The sequence below is a fragment of the Solanum dulcamara genome, chromosome 8 (genome assembly GCF_947179165.1).
Source record: "Solanum dulcamara chromosome 8, daSolDulc1.2, whole genome shotgun sequence".
Lineage (NCBI taxonomy): Eukaryota > Viridiplantae > Streptophyta > Magnoliopsida > Solanales > Solanaceae > Solanum > Solanum dulcamara.
The window spans coordinates 70,598,253-70,619,381 of record NC_077244.1 but is presented as its reverse complement, the minus strand read 5'-3'; the positions used below and the strand labels follow the sequence as shown (position 1 = coordinate 70,619,381).

The 21,129-nt window shown below is 35.3% G+C and overlaps 2 protein-coding genes across 3 annotated transcripts; one reads left to right on the top strand and one right to left on the bottom strand.

Annotated features, from left to right (window-relative positions):
- Window positions 1-1,581: 1,581 nt before the first annotated feature.
- Window positions 1,582-3,213, top strand: LOC129899583 (protein ASPARTIC PROTEASE IN GUARD CELL 1-like). Its single transcript, XM_055974588.1, has one exon. The coding sequence runs from the start codon at window positions 1,615-1,617 to the stop codon at window positions 3,109-3,111; it is 1,497 nt and encodes a 498-aa protein (XP_055830563.1). The 5' UTR covers window positions 1,582-1,614; the 3' UTR covers window positions 3,112-3,213.
- Window positions 3,214-4,840: 1,627 nt separating this feature from the next.
- On the bottom strand, window positions 4,841-20,794 carry LOC129898845 (protein CASP). 2 transcript variants are annotated; one of them, XM_055973546.1, is made up of 19 exons: window positions 20,514-20,794; window positions 18,848-18,958; window positions 18,563-18,741; window positions 17,208-17,357; window positions 16,008-16,096; window positions 14,124-14,233; window positions 13,798-13,892; window positions 13,488-13,543; window positions 12,743-12,908; window positions 11,409-11,501; window positions 10,961-11,089; window positions 10,446-10,565; window positions 10,093-10,173; window positions 7,449-7,556; window positions 7,177-7,320; window positions 6,995-7,096; window positions 6,495-6,649; window positions 5,277-5,369; window positions 4,841-5,159 (listed from the first exon to the last, which is right to left on the bottom strand). In XM_055973546.1, the coding sequence occupies exons 1-19, from the start codon at window positions 20,602-20,604 to the stop codon at window positions 5,102-5,104; spliced, it is 2,130 nt and encodes a 709-aa protein (XP_055829521.1). In that variant the 5' UTR covers window positions 20,605-20,794; the 3' UTR covers window positions 4,841-5,101. The 2 variants fall into 2 exon arrangements, with proteins under 2 accessions (XP_055829521.1, XP_055829522.1); XM_055973547.1 differs by having other exon boundaries at window positions 6,495-6,574; window positions 20,514-20,791.
- Between the last annotated feature and the right edge of the window lie 335 nt (window positions 20,795-21,129).

Below are 21,129 nucleotides of genomic sequence, written 5' to 3'. Positions count from 1 at the left end.
AGTGCAGCTCAACTTTATTGCTCTAAACTATCCAACAATACCATAAATAGGCTTGCAATTAATTTTGCAACTAACCAAAGAATTATATAGTACTCTATGTCTGAAGTCCTTTTTTTCAATAACTAACCTTCAACATACCTAAGTGAAATTCCACAAGTGAGGTTTGATGAGGTATGAAGAAGAAAATATATGCATAGATCTTTCCATTACCTCAGTAAAAAGTCTGTTTCGTAAAAATCCTCAGCTCGAATACAACAAATCTAGATAAAGGAGGCATGTGTTGAACGAAGAGTAAACACAGGGGAGGAAAAAAAGGTATCTTTTCTTAAACTCAAGAAATGCTTTTTTTAAAATGAAAAGATAGTGGACGAGAAAGAAGATAGGAAAAGTAAAAGGAGAACAAAAAATTTATGGATTATTTAATAATGCAATTAAATGCTAGAAGAAAATGTCTGTCTGTGACAATGACAGGAAAAGGTCATCGGGGGCATTAAATCAGATATTCCTTGTTGAAAATTAGGTAGGAAATTGATAGATTATCTTGTAATGAAGCATTGATAGAGCCAGACCAAATAAACATTGAAGAAAAGTGAAAATTTAAAATTTATTTTCTTAAATATATCATAATATTTTTGTGACTAAAAGCTTTTAAAATTTATAATTTTAAATACGCCATTAGATTTATGTGACTAAAAATATTTCTTATTAGGATAAATATATGAACCTACCGTTCTTTTTAATATACTAATAAGAAACTAATTTTAAAGAAAGTGGAGTACTGAATATAACGGGTGTCAAAGCAAAGAATTAAAATTTGTTTTAGCATTTTGTTCCTTTGTCAAAATAATAAAGAATGAAGAAAGATCAAGACCAGAATGTCAATTCTTTCCTCAATATTTAGAGCAGATGATTTCAGATATAATTATTTGGTGTAATTTTGACCAGCTTTAAAAGAGTATTCATCATTTTTCCCCCTTACAAACAAATGTTAATAATATACACTTATCTGTATTTATTCTTAATAAATCTAATTAGATATTAATATTTTCACACCAATATGGATAAAAGAATTTACACAGATGAGTGATAACTAGAGAAATACTGATAATGATACCAAGGGGAAAAACCACTGGTATCAACAACTCCCTCTGTTTCCTTTCACTTAACAATTTTTTAATTAAAAAATAGTTATTTTTTAATACTGTTTTATTCTCAAAAAAACATCTAATAAATAGGATAATTTACCCTTGTCATTAAGTAATCATTACTGGCTATTACAAACAATCAAACTACTACTAATAAGGATAATTGAATAAAATAAATATTTATTGATATCTTTTTAAAGGGATTGTAAAATACAAATTGGACTAAGTAAAAGAGAATTGATGAATAGAATAAATAGTTATCGCAAGTAAGTTGTTTACTGGTGAGTGCTATGTATGAAAGCTTGTTTCCCTCCATTAATGCATTGTTTGTTATTCAAACTTTATAGGTGATCTCCTTCTCTTTCTCTGTTTTCTCACCTTTCGCCTTTTCCTTCTCCTCCTCCTGCTATTTATATCCACTCCCATCTTCAATTTTTCCATTCATCGTTTCTCTTTACACTTAACAACAATGGCCATATCACTTTCTAATTTAATTTCCTTCTTTATTCTCACGATCATCGTCTTTGTTTCTTTCCTTCCTTGTTCTCTATGTCGCTCACTAGTTTCTTCACTTCCACATTCCCAAATCCTCGATGTCTCAAAATCCATTCAAAACACCCTTCAAGTTCTCTCTCCCAATTTGAAATCTCTCCAACAACAAGAAGCAATAAAACAACAACAGCAACCTCTTTATTCTTCGTCGTCTTCCTCTGCATTCTCTGTATCAATCTATCCTCGTTCTTCTCTTGTGAAACCCCAACACAGAGACTATACATCTCTTACTCTCTCCCGACTAGCTCGTGACACGGCCCGAGTTTCCTCACTCACTGCTATGCTTCAACTTTCTCCCACTAATTTTACTTATTCTGATCTCAAATCGGTTCGAACCATGTCGGGACCTGAAGAATTTCAGACCCCTGTTACATCTGGATCAAGTGAAGGCAGTGGCGAGTATTTTGCTCGTCTAGGAGTTGGAGAACCTGCCAAGGAATTTTACATGGCTATTGATACTGGCAGCGATATCAATTGGCTTCAATGTGAACCCTGTTCCGAATGTTACCAACAAACGGATCCGATTTTCAACCCGTCTGATTCCTCCACATACAATCCGGTTTCTTGCGACTCACCGGAGTGCTCGGCACTTGATGCCTCGAGTTGTTATGTCGATACGTGTATGTATCAAGTCTCCTATGGAGATGGGTCGTACACAGAAGGAGAATTAGCAACTGAAACGGTGTCGTTTGGTAACTCTGGATCGTTCTCTAATGTTGTTATAGGCTGTGGCCATGATAATGAAGGGCTATTTACCGGGTCAGCTGGGTTGTTAGGTCTCGGCGGCGGCTCATTATCTCTTCCATCTCAAGTAAAAGCGACGTCGTTTTCCTACTGCCTGGTAGACAGTGATTCTGATTCTTCATCGACGTTGGAGTTCAATTCCGCCGGACCAAATGACTCGGTGTTTGCACCATTGCTACGTAACTCGAAGAGAGACACTTTTTTCTACATCGGTCTCGAAGGAATCAGCGTCGGCGGCGAGATGTTACAGGTTCCGGCGAGTATTTTTCAGGTGGACGATAATGGGAGGGGAGGAATTATCGTGGATTCTGGAACAGCGGTGACTCGTTTGCAGAGCAGAGTTTACGATGCTTTACGTGACACATTCGTGAAATATGCTCAGAATTTGCCGTCATCTGATAGATTCGAGTTGTTTGATACATGCTTTGATCTGTCGTCTATGAGAAGGGCGAGTGTTCCGACGGTGGCGTTTCATTTTTCTGGTGGTAAAACGCTGCCGTTGCATGCACAGAATACTCTGGTTCCGATAGACTCGTCGGGGAAGTATTGCTTAGCGTTTGCTCCGACGGATGAATCACTGTCGATAATCGGGAATGTTCAGCAGCAGGGGACGCGTGTCAGTTATGACCTGACTAATAACCTTGTTGGATTTAGTCGTGATAAATGTTAGTAGTATTGTCAATTTATAGCTGCATTAAATTAAAAAAGACTTTATACTAAAAAAGGAAAAGAGACAAAGAACTGATCCAATAAAATATTTGGTGTTCGATAATGTTCTTATCATCTGAATGGTGTGATACTGTGATGAACTTTACTTACCACTATACGACAACTACCTGCTTGTCGATACTGCTGTTAAAGAATTATATCCTTCATACAACAACACCAAAACTCTATATAACTTCTACATTTTCAAAATCCTCAATATTGAAAATGACAATTATTATACTCGTGAAGTTAAAGCAGTTCTGTTGATACTAGACCTTATTTCAGAAACCGTAATAGAGCAAAATAGTAAACTCTTATGTTAATAACTTATTGAAGGCATATCAAGAGCATTATCTGCATGAATTTTATTCGGATGACTCAAAGACTAATTAGGTCTTTTCTTCAAAGGTAGTCATGATTGAATAAACTTCAGATTAGGAGAGAGCTAAATGCCTGAACATATCTGCTTTCATTGATACTTTCAGAGAGACAGTCTCTCAACACTGGGTTAAAGATCAACGTCCACTCTATCTTTTCCGTATCTCATTTTGTAAAATTCACTGGGTATGTTGTTGTTGTTGCTCATTCTTCTAGGGGGAAAAATGGGATAATTATAGTACATGGCCATTCAGTCAAATTAATTACCAAAAAAATGGTCATTCGCTGTATAGACATGTATAATCAATGTATATTTCATATATAGTCAAGTTATATTCAGTTTTTGAGTGTATCATAATGTATAACTCATGTATAAGTAATCTATATTATATAGTCAGTGTATACTTTCTATGACTTTTGACAAGCTATATTGTATAGTTACTGTGTATTTCCTATGATTTTGGCTATTTTTTTTTTATGTAAATAAAGCATGACTATTTTGTTGTAAATTAATTAATTTATGGTATATATTTGAAATTGTCCAAAAAAAAAAAATTACTTAACGAAGGCTTGAATTACTTTTGGCTTTGGATTATAGATATGTTTTAAGAGGAAAAATTAAATTAGATCAATCTCATTATTTCAGGATCTATATTTAGTTCTTACCCCAGAAATCAGTTTTAAGCTTAATATCCACATGTTTCTTCAATAATAATAATTAGCATTCTAAAATCTATTTATCAATAAGAGTTTATTTAAATAATTGAGATCGACTTTATAGTCGAAGCTAAACAAAAGAAAGCTCATGTTTTAACTATACAAGCATTTGTAGTTATTCATTTGTTAACATTCAGTTTTGTTCTCTAATTTTCAGCTTCCAAATAAAGGATGATTGACGAATATTAAGACTTAAAGATCACGAAATTTAAACATGGGGGAGCTTGCTTATGTCAAAAAATACGGACGGTTTTCAGAAACCGTAAGTTTACAAATAAGTAATTTTATAGAATCCTTTTGACAAGTTACTAATTTTGTGAGTTGAACCCAAAAATATAACTATTATTTCAATTTAATATCAGGCTTAAAAATATAAGCTCTAAGGAAGTATTCTACTAGAATGGAATGCGGAAATGCAAAAAAAAATCGACTTGCTTGATATCGCAATTGGAGTATCTGTTATTTTAAACTGACTTCTCTATAACATGAAACACATAATGGAAATAAAGATGAACATTCGCGATGGGATTGAAATAATAATAAGATAAATACAGAGAAAGAGGAAATGAGAAACAAGTATGTCAGACTTCTTGAAATTCAAAGAAAATGTCTATATCTCAGACTTCTCATTACTCTTTCAATTGTATATTGCACATAAACTGGGATACCCACCAGCGGAGCAAGGGGCAAAATAGTAAAAATAAGGAAAGAAACCCTGTGGTAAATATAGTTTTTATCATTTTCTTCGCACTATCAAATAATTGAAACAACCAATGCATTTTTTTCCAACTATTTACATCATATGGAGAGTTTAGTTGTTCCCTTGTGATTAGCAAAATCTTAGACAATGAAGGAGTCTATAGTGCATGAGGAAGATTGAGATTCTTATCAGCGACAATAGATTCTTCGCCATGGCTGCAGAAAATTCACTCAAGCTAGTAAACAACCATCTCATATATTGTCAACTAGATCACCGGTACAACATAAATTCACTTCAGATGGAGGGGGAGGGGGCTTTATGAGAGATTGTACCTGAGGTAGCTCAATGCCGACATCCTGTATAGGCAGGTGAATACTAAAATGTGCAATCCAATGGTGTAGAAGAATACAAATGTCCGAGCATATCTGCAACATCAAGTATCACTTCAGTTTATTTCATATAGTGGGATTGATTGAAGACCATATGACATTTCAAGTATAGAAAATATTGGTCATAGCAGTTTTAAAACCCATGAAGGGAACGAAGTTCAAGACGGCCAATCAAAAGAGTAGTTGACAGGCTCATATAAATTTTGGTTTTAAGGAGTAATTGTTATTTCAAGGTATATATTGTACATCATATTTCTGCTAAACCTGAGGACCCCCTCACTTATAGTTTTTTATAAGCAAGACACTTCAAATGCTTAATCCTACTGTGCTGGACAAAAAGCAGCATCTACAATGAAAATATTTATCGCAATATCTACTGATCGCAGCACACTGGAACTAGCTGATGTTTTAAAGACGTGAAATGCATGGGGCTAAATGACGATTCAGATGAGATTCGGCATTTTTGAACCAGAAAACGCTCGGTTTCCATTTCGGTTGTAGGTGTAACCAACTTGCTATTAAGGATATGGCAGAAAGAAATAATAGAAAATATGCTCACAACTCATGAATCTATGCAGAGAAACAATTAACTGCAAGAAACACAAGATCTAAACAGATGAAACCATCCTATCTACCTCAGTTGAGATATAGTTTGATCATCTCTATCAAAGAAAATGCAATTTGACTGTCTTCATCTCCAGGCTTAATTAGCACTACACTTTATGTTATTCATTGGTTTAATCAGATACAGAAATGCAATTTCTAAGGTGTTAAGAGGTCCAGATTAAGAACCAAGATCAAAGCTGGTACATCCGTCTGATATCATTGTTTTAAGCAGTAAATTCTCTTCTTCTTTTTCCTTGTACTAGCTATTAAGTAACAGTAGCTAAGTTTCTACATACGATGTATGGACCTATGTGAAAAGGGACTAAAGATGGCCTTGCACGTAAGTCACGAAATTCCTCTAATCCTCAGCAAAACAAGCTATTCATAGAACAAGTTGATGATCAGCATGATTGCTAAAGGAAATAAAGATGACTAGACAAAGCATTGCATCAGTGAGATTAGTCTTGAATTATCATGGAACAGAAGTAACACAATTCCAGCCTGAATAGATAAATAATGTCAAGTTGAAAAAGAAACCATGATAATGAAGCTTACTTGTTACCAAGAAGAAAACGGCCACTACTGAGAGTAATCTTGTCTCTCAAACCTAATTCCTTGTATCTTTGATCTCTTTCCTGTTGCAGGGGGCAAAAAGATTTGGTAAAATGAGGATCCACGACATCTAACAATATCAATAGACACGGGCAGGCCTGTGTACATATTCAGAAATCAAAACAAAAGTAACACAGAAAACAACAGGGGAAAGCTATCGATCCAGATTAAAAATGAAAATATAGGGAAAACAAAGGGAGATGAAAACATATTGAAATAATTTAGACTGAAGTTAGATGTCTGTAAAATTTTCGAGTTTAAGGTAGTAAAAAGAACATGCATAGCTTTTCCTCTTAGCACATTTAATGATTCTGAAATAGAAATTTTGAAGGCCGGAATAGCCTGGAAGAACCGCGGAGAAGCATATGTCGATATCTAATCCCATTGTCGAAGTAAACGACTAAGAAGAAATTTAATTAAGGATGTGCCAAAGGAGCTAAAACCTTCTTCGAGAACGCCGCAAATGGATTTATATCATCCTCATACATCTTCTTGTATTTGGATTCCACGTCAGAGTTGAAACCACCTTCTAAATCTTCTACATACTGAGAGCCAGAGGGTGGTGTTTGAGAACAAATAAAAAGTGAGCAAATATTTAATCAACAACTGAGCATGATAGACCAACCTTTTTTGATCCTCTTGAAATCACTCTTTCAGAATTATAATCCTGAACATAACGGATCTTCCCATAAAGTTTGACATTATCTGCTTTTGTTTTATCAAGTTCTGAGGTCAGTGATCCTATCTTCTCCTTCAGCTGTCTGATTTCCTAGAGAGATCAACAATTCAAGAATCGTGTACTCTTGTCAGTAAAATGACGTGCAAAATAAGGTCTAAGTCTAACTGAGGGTAGGCAGAAATATAGAGAAACCATTTCAAACAGTTCAATGGATAAACCTCTTCAGTCTCCCGCAAACGGGTACGGAAACGGTCTCTTTGGTTGCAGATCACCTTAAGCATCGAGCTTTGATCTTGGTCTGAGGAAACATGCCTCTGCTCTTCATTCTATTTCAAAGGATATCTCCCATTAGAAAACTCACATTCAAAAAGATCACAGGAGATACGAAAATGTTTCTGGAACTTCAAATATACTAACTGGATGCACTGATCTACTGAAAAGTCAATACAAAATGCAATGATTACTTATCAACAGATGCTGGTCTAATCTATTAAATCTGTTATTCCTTTTTTTTTTTAAACTCTGGGGGAGAGAGGGGGGGGGGGGGGGGAAGGTTTATAAAAGAAATTATTGATAAAATCTAGTCCCAACACCAAGACCGTGCTTATGACTACAAATCTATCATTAAGTGCAGACTATTCTAGAAGTGAATTACAAAATCTATCAGAGCACTCCCTTCATACACATTTTTCAAACCAAAAAGCTAGTATATTTGAGCACTTGTATTTCAGTCTAAATTATCTGTATCCAATATGCTTTCCTAACCAATATTATTTGTTAAAACAAGCACCATTAATGGTTTAGAGCAGTTATTCCATGACTTACCTTCTACACCAGGAGACTTCTGAGATGATGGAACAGTTTCTTTTTATTTCCTTTTAAAAAAAGTCATCATGTACTGATAAAAAGAATTTTACCCCAACGGAAATATTCATTATACATCTTTTCCGACAAATTTACCATCACAGCACTAAGGAGCTCAAAACACAGGAAACTCTTCTGCACAAGTTACATCATGCTATATGCTCCAAAAACAGAGATTTCCGAATATGAGCAGTTGTTTCCTTATTTTCAGAAAATCTTCCTCTCATTCCATACTGTGTCCAGTGAACAGAAGAATCAACTATGCTACAAAGCATAGTCCAGCATAATCCTATAAGGTTTAGGAACTTGGTCCATAACTTAAAAGCCATTCACGTATAGAATGAGGTGATTTGTAGTTTCTTCCTTCTCATAGCACACAAAGCATCTTTTCCATTTGTCTCTTTTCATAAATTCATGCCTCTTTCTGAACTCTTTCCAGGGTAGAGTCTCTCCCAAGGTTGCTGACCAGCCAAAGAAAGAAACTTGCTGAAGGAGCAAGTTTTTCATATAGCTTCCCCCTCAGAAACAGATGATATTGCTTCTGCATTCCATCATATTGAGTAATGAGATTTCACTGTGTAAGAGTGATATTTTGGCCTATCCAGATTAGGGAATCCAGAATTCTGTCAACACTTAATGCCGTTGGCCAATAGGGAATTAATACAATTAACCTCCCAATCATTAAAGTTTTTGGGATAATTTTAAAAATTTATTAAATATTATGCAAAATCTGTTGGAGCAAAATCAAATTTTGCCCCAAAATAGGAGAGTTATTGCCTAACTCCACAAAGGAGTCTAGGATGAATTGAAGACACTAGCAACACCATCCAGAAAATTAGGATGAATTGTCTGTCTTTTTTTTTTTTTTGGTGTAAACAAAACAGGTGGGGGGACATAGGAGAATTGGTAGATTTAATTGGCAAATTGTAAGTGTATAGTTTTGTGTAGGATTCTGTACTTTTTTGATTTGTCAAGTTCTCATCTCAACATCTTTTTGGTGTTGAGTTTTACTATTAACACAAGTGGTTATCTTTATCCTAAAAAAAAAAAAAAAAAAATCCACAAAGGAGTCTATCCACAAGACATAGCAGGTGCAATGATAAGGACTGTCGAATTTTAAGATTTCTATCAGAAACCATATTTCTCAGAATCCCTGCATTTTGTAGCAATGTGTTGGGGATGCTTTAATTTGAAGTTAACTTCTTAATGTAAATATCAACTGTCAATATATTAGAAAAGAGGCTATGTGCTCTAACACTAGCAGACATGATGAATAGAAATAGGCAAGTTATGGCATCCCACGTTCTTAGGTACACTGCAAAGATATGCCGACACCCACATATTGATGATTTGTATGAGCTACTGATATTGAGCTAAATCCCACGTAAGCGAATTTTGTTTTATTCCTTTCGGATCTTCTAGTAGTTTGCCTTGTCATTCTCTCATGTTATAATTCTTTTTTTAAAAGTGATTTAGCTCGAGTACTCTGTTGTAATGGCAATCCCATAAAGGGTTTTATTACCATCTTCAGCAATTTACCATGGTTTGTCGTGATCCACTCAACTACCATTGAATCTGTACGACTGAAGGTCTGCCAACTACTTATATGTGAGTCTCTCTCCTTGAATGATGGAAAAGAAGTGATTTCGTTCAATCACAAAAGTTAGACTTCAGATAATGTTAGATAAAAAATGTTGATCCAAAATTCAGCATTTTATGAAATCATTGCTTCCTCTTTCAATTGTTCCACTGGCAGGGATATGGTAACAATTCCCTAGGCTGAAGGATAACATGGAGAAGCACCATCTGCGGAACTGTAATTTTCTACCGCTTACAATATTTGAAAGATTGGAAACTTCAGCAATGAAGGGCAAAGATGTTCTGACGGAAGATCAGCAATATGCAGGAGCAAGGACTCACTTCCAACAATCCAAATCAACAACCTTGTTATAAGGAGGAGGCAGAAACATAAGGAAGCAAGAAAGGAAGAGCACTCACCTCCAAAGGCTCTGTTACATTAGACTCTGATAGATCCCAATCATCAAATCGAGTACTTTTTCTATCTTTAGAACTATATCCCTGTGTTAGAAACAAGAAAACTAGTCTGAAAAAAGTTAAAGTGAAACTAATTTAGAAATAAACTGCACCATAAGATCCACCTTTTCAAAAAAAGCAAAGAGACTTTACTTAGGCAAGTTCAAATATACATTTATCTTGTTTCAGGCACTTCATATTCAATTACCATCAGAGAAATATAACTATTTTATGCACTAGATAACACTACAAAAACATATAATGACTACATGCAGAGAGATGTTCCAGCAAACAAGAGAGAGAGATTTTGAACATACCTTAAGAATATCATCCTCTAGCTTCTGTATTAACCTTTGTTGTTCATTAACCTTGGCAGTCAGCTCTACAACCTTTGCTTCGGCCGATTCCAGCAAAGAAGTCCTCTCAGAAAGTTGGACCTGAAAGCCATGAAATGGTATAACAAATAATAGCAATAATGGATTTATTCGAGCATATTCTGTAAAACTTCTCTGATATGATGAATTTGAATCACAACTCTATTTATCAACGATCAGCCGAGTACCTTCAGATTTTTTCCATGAAATATAAATGACAACAGACATATAATTATGACCAGTGGCGGACCCAGGATTTTAAATAAGGGGGTTCAAAATCTAAATAAGTAGACACATGAGCTAGTCGAAGGGGGTTCGACATCTATTTTATATACATAAAAAATTATTTTAACCATGTATAAATAGTATAATTTTCCGCCGAAGGGGGTTCGGATGAACCCCCTCGGCACAAGGTAGGTCCGCCCCTGATTATGACACAACTAATAATTACTAATTACCTTCAATTGTGTTAGCTCATGCTCCACTTTTCGATTCTTGTCAAGAAGTAATGACTCAAGTTTGCTCATCTCTTGCCCACTGGTAGCAACTTCCCAATCTTCAGCTTCAATTGAATTATAACCCACAGCCTACGTAAAGCAAAAAAAGAACTAAATGAAGACACACCAGAAACACTCTTGACATACATTGTGAATCATGGAGGGACAAAAAAAAAAAGAACCTCATGAAGAAGGGAGGGAAGAAGCAAAAGGAGTCAGATTAATTGGAGGCAATTGGCATAATACAGAAAAGGAAAAAAGGGGGAAGGACCCGAGGATCTTAGAACTTCCAAAATCAGTTTTAAAGCTTTCTTTGCTATTTTCGAGAAGTTAGACAATAGAAGATTAACAAATAACTGTAGGGCCAGCATTGAATCTAGGAATAAGCACACAGGGAGAGAGAACATACCTGTAAGATCTTTACTTTCTTCCGCAAATCATCTATCAGCTTTTTTGTAGGCCGTGTTTGAAGCTCCTTATTTAGTTCTTCAAGAGCAACCTCCTGAGGTATGTAAATAAGCTAGAAAAATTAGAAGGAAGAAAGACCTTGAAGGGATCCCAACAAAGAACACAACTAGATTGTCGATTGCAAAATTATGGACTTGAACCAGAAATGTCACCAGATTTTAAGTATCACCAGTATAAATCTCAGCATAAAGGCTCTTAGAAATTCTGAGTTCAACTTGAGGCATAACTACATAGGGAAGTTAGTATTACTTGATAGAAGAAATGTTGAAAAAATATTTCAGAGCATTCTAGATTACCCCACTTTGTGGGATTTCACTGGGTATGTAGTTGTTGTCTTCTAGATTATTGACAAAAATATCGTTTTGGTGAATATAAACATACTGATAGATATAGAGGGAATAAAACAACAGTAAGGAGTACTATTTTTTGAGAAAACAAAATTTGGGATGTTGAAGTGTATCCCTCTCATCTAAAAGTTTAAACTATTAGAGAGAGCACAGTTTATTATTTAATTATATTTTCAACACGCCCCATCACGTATGGACCTGATTTTTTTTCATGGCCTAAGCACGTGGAAATTTTTATTGATGATGGGTGATGGTGAGATTGGACCCCTAGACCTGTGCCTGCTTTAGTACCATGTTGAAGTGTGTGAAGCTTTTAGATGAGATGGTTACACACTTCAACACAAGATATATTAATTAAGGGGCATTCCATATTCTTTTGGTACGGCAGATATCCTTTTTTAAGGAATTGAAGGCAAGAAGAAAGTAGTCCAACAGTCATTAGTTAAAGACAACACAAGTATACCTTTTGATAGGTAAAATCAACGAAGGATGAAATTCTCACACATAAGAAAGAAAGCATAAGCATGTTATACCAATATCTAACCAAGAAAAACCTGTCTCCACTTTCATTCAATAGATCATTATTTTTTTATTATTTTCATAGCCGTGGTGCCGAGCCAGCTTGCACACACCTCGACTAATTCTACGGGCTACTTGCTACCTCCCACTAGTACAGATACCGGGTAACTCCGTCCACCAAGGCTTGGACAGTTAGAAAAAAATCATGTACTGTTTTTGCCTCCACTGGAATATGAACCCGAGACCTCATGGATCTCAATACAAGTCATTGACCACTAGGCTACACCCTTTGGGTACTATTTAACAGATCATTATGACAACAAAGATGTATCTATATGGTTAAAGAGAGTATGAGAATGTTTTCGTGCATCCTCTATGCTATCAGTTGATGAATATTGAGAGAATATACCTTTTCATTAAGCAGAGAATTCAACTTCTTTATCTCATTAATGTGTTCTTCTCGCTCATTTGATAAGGTGTTCTCCAACTTATGAAGTTCCACATTTAGTTCAGAGATTATCTTCTCTTTGGCATACAGAGAATTCTCAAGAGCACTATCTGCATCCAAATTATCACTGAAAGCAAATGGTTTAGACTTGGACGAGATATCTAAACCCATGCACAAACAATATACGACAGATTTCAAAAGGGTAAAAGAATAACAGAGATACATGATGAACAATATAGAAGTACGTCATTGTCATCATACTGCATGCAACTATGAAAAAATATTCCAATAGGACTTGACTTTTCAGCTAGTGAAGTATTTAGCTACTCTCCATCACAAGCTCATTTGCTCTACACAGAATCTCACACTTCCATTGCCTTCTGCTTGGCATGATCGTCAGATTGAACTGCATCACAGTACTCTATTTTTCTTTTCAATAAGAGCATAACTGTACTCAATTATGTGAAACAAGATTCTTTTTCCTTAACTAACATCTTGTATAAACTTCTAAGGAATCTATATGGCAAACCAAGAACATCTTTTTCCCCAGCCTCCACTTAATGCTAAAGATGTCCAAGCTTGACTATTAGAGATCATTGGTCAGTAGGAATGAACTCAGATGACCATCACAAGATGTATAGGTGCATATATACATACTTAAGAGGTCAGTTGGAATAAGATCAACTTATCAAACTAGAGAAGACACCTGTTCTTGTGATCATTATCTTCGTGTGCAGTCTGTAATTGTGAGCGCAACAATCCCTGCATAAGCCAAAGCTAAAGATTATTAATACATTAAACAAGCTTTTTAATCCACAATCATTTTTCCATATAAATCCCAAGTTTAAGATCCTCTTTTTGGTTGGCACGGGGTTTAGCCTAGAGCACAACCGTGTCCAAAAAGTACCTACAGCTAAAACGTTCTCCGTGGAGGCTAAAAGTGAGACATTGGGGAATACAGAAGGTGAGGACTATATTTAAAAAATGGAAGGTAAAGGCTAATTTAATCCGCCTACCTTTTCTCTTTCAAGACTAAGAAGGCGACCTTGAGCCCGTTCAACTTCATCCATTAGGAGATTGAATTCTGATTGCTTTGCGGCTCTCTCTTCCTCTAAATTACAAATAAAAAGGGCAAAAAGTGTTTCCATGAACAGAAGTCTAGAAGATCATATGAGTTAAGAAGTCACAACAGTAATCAAGTAAGAAGATCAATATGTTTATGAGAAGTTTAAAGAAAAGGCAAAGAGAAAAGTTTTTAGCAATTTTTATTTAAAGCTGCAGACTTACTCTAGAAACATAACACATCAACAAACAACAGTATAAGTCCAGATTAATATATCACCTGATTGCGCACGAACTTCAAACAACTGGCTTTGTGCAAGTTCATGCAACTTTTGCATGGTAGAAACACTTTCTTGAGCTTGGCGTAATTGATCCTGCAGTAATTGTTCCCTGCATCAAAAAGAAGCACTGCAAATCATGATATGCCAATTCCAGCAGGACACATATTACACCACAAACATATTCTAGAATAAAGAGGGATGCAACTTTGTTCTAAATGTTATTTTGTGGGAAGGAATCAGAGAAAAATAACCATTCTTTTGTTCATTGTAAAATGACAGAGACAGATTTTGTGGAATTTGTTTCTTGATATCAAAGGCTTAAAATGGATCATGCCTAAGAGGCAAAGACATCTGGAGACTTACTAGCTTGTTGGGAGTTCAATGGAGGAGTTGTAAATCAGGAAAGATAGTGGAAAAACATATGTGGGTGCATATGGTGGATTATTTGGAAGGGAAGGGACTCAAGATGTCTTGAAGGAGTCGTATATTTTTGGTGAAAAGGGGATTTTTTTTAAGTGACACAGAATCTCTGCTTCGCATTATAGCATCTTTGCAAGTAGAACAAAGATTTACTTTTCCTTATCAAAAAAAAAAAAGGGAACAAAGATTTACTTCTGGGGTTTTGGTTGAATTTTGTAAGTTGTAAAGAACTAAAGATGGCCCTTGCCACACCTTTTGTGCTAAATAATTAGGGAAAAAGCAAAAATACCCCCTTGAACTATAGCCGAATTTCTAATTACACACGTTATCTTTACGGGGGACCTATAACCCTCCTGAACTTTTTAAAAACACAATAAATACCCCCTGAAAAGTCATAATTAGTTTTATGTCAAAGTAGTGAAAAACACGCGACTACCAAGTGTATATTTCATTTTTATATTTTTTGAAAAACACGCGACTACCAAGTGTATATTTTATTTTTATGTTTTTCTTTTTCTTTCTTTTTCTCTTTGTTTTCGTTTCGTTTGGTTTCTTCTAGCCGCTGCTTTCTGGTGTTAAACAAATTTCAAACGACCCCTTTCTTCTTTCATGTTTTTCTTTACTTTATTTGTTAAGTTTTCTTTTACTTTTTTTCATATTTTATCCCACTTTTTTTCTTAAGGAGAGAAGCTACATCATCGGCGCACACCACCATTGATGCAGAGTGATATTGACTTCTGGCGGCAGACTAGCAATGACAGCAATGGGTTCAGCAGCGGAAAAGAAGGAAATCTAGCCTGTGTGAATCAAACGGCGAAGGTGTTTTAGTGATTTTGTGATGATTTTCTACAGTGGATTGTGAAGAAGGTGATAGAAGGGTGAAGAGGAAATGGATTTATGAAGGATCTGAAGGTGTTTTTTGATTGTTTTGCCAGTTGTTGCTAATGAAATTTTCATCAGAGAAATTATTTGTAATTCTAAAGAAAAGGAAAAACTAATAAAATTTGACTCAATTTCACAAAGGAAAAAAGGAAAATAATTAAAAAGATATCAACTTAACTTTTAACTTTAAGTAATTATGTGTACTAATTAATTGTGCGTGTCCAACTAAAAGATGACATGTGTCCATATTAACTAGACTTATTTTTCGCCTATCACATGCCTCCAAGAGAGTGCGCACACTCTCTATGCCACCTCAACACCTAAGGGCGTATTTCTTCCATTTTAAAGTAATTCAGAGAGGTAATAGCCTAATAGGTCCCCTGCAAAGATGATGTGTGTAAATGGAAATTTGGTTATAATTTATTTTAAAAAAAAATTGAAAAAAAAAATAAAATTAGGGGGGGATACTTGTGCCTTTTCCCAAAAATTTATATAAAATTGCTACCTTTCTCAAAAATATTCTGGAATAAACTTTAGTTTAACCAATTTGACCCTTTCTAAATCAATAGAACGTAAAATACCTTTCTTTTAAAACCTCAAGGGTTTTCTGGTTCTCTTCTGCCAAACTGCGTTGCTTGATTTCAACAATTTCCTTGACTTTTTCCTCCATCTAAACCACAAAAGAAGAAACATTAGAGGAGAAACCAAATGAACCTGCCAACAATCTGTTTTAAACTTCCAACGTAACATAAAATGCACTTTTCTCCATAAGTGAGTGCTTGGAGAAGCTCATATGAGAGTTCAAATGCATCGCCACCCTTCCCAGAAATAATTGTAAGAAAAAGAAAGCATGGACAGGATGAGGAATTTGATCATTGGCTCAAAGTTAAAAACCACTTATCAAAGGGGTGACCACAAGAGAAACTAATTCCTGAGCTACACCAGCTTGACATAGCTAAGTTTTTGCTTAAGCTTGAGTCAAGCTTAACCAAAATATGAGCCAAGCTCAAGCAAATGAATACCCAACTCTTCGTCAGATTCTAAAGTGGCATCTGTGTTTGTCCAGTAGTGACATATAATAAAGTAACTGCTTAGCTCTGTTGCACATCAGTACGCATTCGCAAAACCTAGAAGGCACACAAAATGAGCCTCTTTTTATGCCTTGCCATCATCAGTAACTCTCTTTTTAGTTTTGTGAAGACCCGTCTCCCTTCTAATTCAAGCTGGTTTGCACAGCTATTTCTTCTATCCCTACCACCACCTGCCACAACCACCACTAAAACACCTTCGACAAATGCTCCTAAGTCAATTAAGGGGAAAAAATATCTTGAGACTATTAGAAGTCTCTAGCTTCTGATATCAATGACGGTTTAAGACTATTTGTTTTAGAATTTTGAAACAGAAAAGAAGGATGTTCAGTTGTCAGATCTGGTGAAATTTTCCATTCCCTTGTGAACATTTGTGGTTTAGAAAATTGTAATGCCTGCAGCAATACCAAGCTTGATCTTTTCATTTTGTTTCCAAATCCAGTATGAGCCAGGGCTGGCATTGGTTCTGCTCACCCTGGTTTCACTCATGTAGTACAACCTGACCTTTAATGTGACTTTTACAGAGTATTGAAACAGAGAGAATCTAACAATTTCACACATCACATTTAAACACCGAAATAGTGATGTGGGACAGCAGAAGATTCAACAAAGTTCTCTCAGATCATTCTTTAAAGGGAATACACTTGATGTGCACACACACTGATATATAGATGGAATTAAATATATACTAGCCTGTTGCTCTAACTGGCGGCACCGCTCTTCAAGTCTTCTTATTGTCGCCTGTTGATTTTTCAGATGAGTTGCTTCCATGCGAAATTCTTCAAGTTCAACCTTCATTTTTCGGTTCTCAGACTCTAATTCTGATAGTTTTGAATCCTTTTCCTGTAAAGTGACATGAACAATCAGATATGGAAAATGAACTTAAAAGTAAAAGGAAAACGATAAACTTAATATCCTAGACATGTTTTTGAGTTGAAATCCAATTCCAGAGCTCTAGCGGAACCTCACATATAGGCTTTGAACACAACATCCTGAAAATTCCTTTTTTTTATATAAGGAACACCATCTTGAAAATTCTTTATATTGAAATAGTTTCTCATCAGATAAACCCGCAACCCCCTTTTATATCTGATGATATTTTGTCACAAGCTTCATATGAGTCATGAAAGATCTTATCCAATATACAACAGTCCATGTACGTTTCTCGATGGATATTTACATATGAGGTGAAAGTAATTCAGAAATGTGATCTTCACGTTCAAAACCTTAACCACCCATAGCTGCCGCTCCATGTATGTTTATAGATGGACATTTACATCCACTTCCATTATGTCAGCAATAACAAATTCAAAGAAACAAGTTTATCAGGTACAAGATATTCAAAAACACCTAGTTTTTTCCCACTCTTTATTACTTGTCCAATTCCATTTTACTTGGCATATTACAATTGTGCAATATCTGGCTGGATAAGCCTCGATACCAACATGCCATGAAGATTTTAGGTGGAAGCAGCTATCATGCATGATATATCAAAGTTAACCTATGAGAAAGAGCATATTTCTTCCAGGTGGTTCATCTGCCTCACAAATTGCAATTGCAGTGAGTGCAAATGTAAATTGCAAACACTCCTACTTGGCTGTGTGAGCCACAATAGTTAAAATCCTAAGAAAGAAATGATAACATGGAGCGAACCTCCGAACCATCTGAAATTGCTCTCTTTCCCTGACCATCTTATTGTGGAATACAGCTTTTTGAAGTCACCGTTATTCTTAAACTGAATCACTACCTCTTTTCCCTTAAAATTTACAAGTCATGTCAACATAATCTGAATGTGAAGCTTTCTACGGTTAATCAGCCAGACTTGAGCATTTCCAGTCCATGTAAACCACAATCTGACACCATATCCCAAAGTTCATGTGGTGTAGATAATTGCATATCTTCTTTGAAGTCACCATTATTCTTAACTCAAAACTAATTACACTAGTAGTAGTTAACATGCATGATGAAACCATTCATCAGCCACCAATGCAGTTACTCCACAACTCTGTAAGAAAGGTGATCATATGAAAGACGAAAGTAGAACTTACAGCAATTGAAGCAATGACTGGATAAGGATCTGGTGCCTCATACAATTTTTGATAAATGTTAAGGAAAGCATTTTCCCCATACTTAGCTCTCTTGGTAAGATTGTCAACCTCTTCTTGGTACCCCTTGAGCAAAGAGTTGAACAAGCTCAACTTGTCTTCAGTTGAAGCTTTTTTAAAGTCTGTCAACAGGTGATAGATATAGCTTAAACAAAATGTTAAATAGAAGTCAAAGTAATATTTACGATTACTGTTAAACAGCAGCAGAAGGAAAGGTGCATCTCGCACCTCGCGTGCTCTCTGCAAGTTTTCGTCGGTTCTTCTGACTGTTCTCCTGATTTTCAGCTATCCTAAGTCCTTGCTCATCTAGTATACTCCTTTCTTTCTCCAAATCAAAGTCTGGAAGGAAAAAAATCATATACACTTTAAATGTGAGAAAAATTGATTTTTTTAGACAAGACAAAAGATATCACGGGAAGAATAAAATTATACGCAAACCAAGCTTTTTAAACAATGTTCTAGGCTAAGGACTAACTCAACAAGAATTCATGAAAAATGTGTCAAAAGTAAAAATTCATAACGAAGCATGTAAAGTAGATTGAGCTGTGTTCTCCATATACCCACAGTTTTACTTCATCTTGTCCAAAAGGAAAATATCTAGATAATTAGTCAATTGAATAGGAATAAATCAGTGAGGGATTCTATCAGAGACAGGTGTTACTCATGATCAATCAGTCCAACAGGACTTCAAAACACATATTAGCAAAGCCAACCAGCAAAATGAAGACATTGTGAACACAGCCATGCAGTTTCCTTGCATTCTAAAGCTTCTATATCTGAAAAGGAGCCAACTAGTTCGCTGATACTAAGTGTCTGACAAGATTGGGAGAGTTTTCATTTTATTAGAATTTGCTCAGATATGATATTCCAAAAAGAAAAATGCCTACAACTACATCTTGTTACCAATTTCTGGCCACTGATTATATTCCCTTATTCAAGTAGTTTGCTGAAAGGTTTATGATCATATTGGCAATGGAAGTAACTAACATATTTCAGGCTCAAGTATTTCTGTAACACTACTGTAATTACGAAATTAGTTAAGTTTTGTGGTCTGCTTTTTGTATTGTATCTCAAACTATATGCTACTTTATTTTTATTTTTTTGAAAATTGGTAATTTGTATTCCTCAGCATTAAGGGCTATACTAGCCACCTCCAAAAAATTATCAACAATGAGCCTAGGAAACTCAAACTAATTACAAGGATCCTAGGAAATCTACCAACTGAATTACATCATCTATCTTTCCTTCTTTACACCAAAAATGAAAGTTTGCAAACAATTCTCCATCTTCTGCATGGAGTTAAATCTGTCCTTAAAGCACCGTCCATTCCTTTCCTTCCAAACTGTCCACCAGATGCAGGAAGGAATTACTATTCTTTATATAAATTAGTACACAGAAACTAACAGTCCTGGTTGTAATCATTAATCAAAGACCTCCCAATGGTTCTCGTATTGGCACTTTCAAATACTAAAGTGAAATATCACAAAGAGAATACTGTTAAATGGAGCATGTTATTAGTCATCGTATTAACTTACTATGTTGCGATCATAAATGAAGTTCCTCGCATTGACTTCTCAAATGCTAAAGTGAGAAATCATAAAGTAACTAATCTCCACACTGCTAGATTCATGTGTTAATAACTTGATCATACTATTCCTTTTTCCTAAGACATTTCATTTTGTATATTGCAGGGGAAAATGAGTAACCGGAACCTAAAAATCTGATTAAATCAAACGAATACTAGAAACGAACGAACTTCCGTTCGAGACATAGTGAAGTGATAAATTTCCTAATATTACTCTTGATATAATCAGCAGCAAAAAAAGACAACCGGAGATATGCAATTCGCAGAAGAAGTAAGATTAGGACTTGATAATTGCAGCCGGAAATATACCTTTCCAGAAGCTGGCGATGGCAGCGAGGGGAGTAGAAGAAGAAGTTGAGTTCGCCTTGTCTCTCTCCGGTCCTCCTCGCGGGGAATCCATTGCTGATCCACCACAGATTCAGCTTTTTCTCTAAACAAAAACTCCAATCTTTCTATCACTCTCTCAATGCGAAGAAAATGTTACGAAATGGTCACAGATCTCGAACTTTGTGGTTCCTTCAGAATTAATTCTGTTGCGGTATATGATGAAAGGGAGACGGGAGTTCGATGGAGAAACAGGTCCGGGTCACTCATCGGGTCTTTTGACAGCCTTTGTTTCGTACATTAAAATTTTGGGAATTAAAACATTGAATAATTACAAAATTAAAAGATAATTACCAGAAAATGATAATTATCTTTTTTTCTTTCTTTTGATAAAAAGTGTTCTTCCCGGAAGATGAGTAATATATCAAATATACTATATGTGAAAAATTAAAATTAAAAAAGTTATTTAATTTTTTTTTAATCGGACTAAAATAAAAGGTATGACGAATGAATTGAAAATAAAGAAGTATATTGTACTGGTTTGGGTCTTCAAATATAATTTTGAGTATTATTTGATCTTTTAAATTTGCTAAAGTGATAC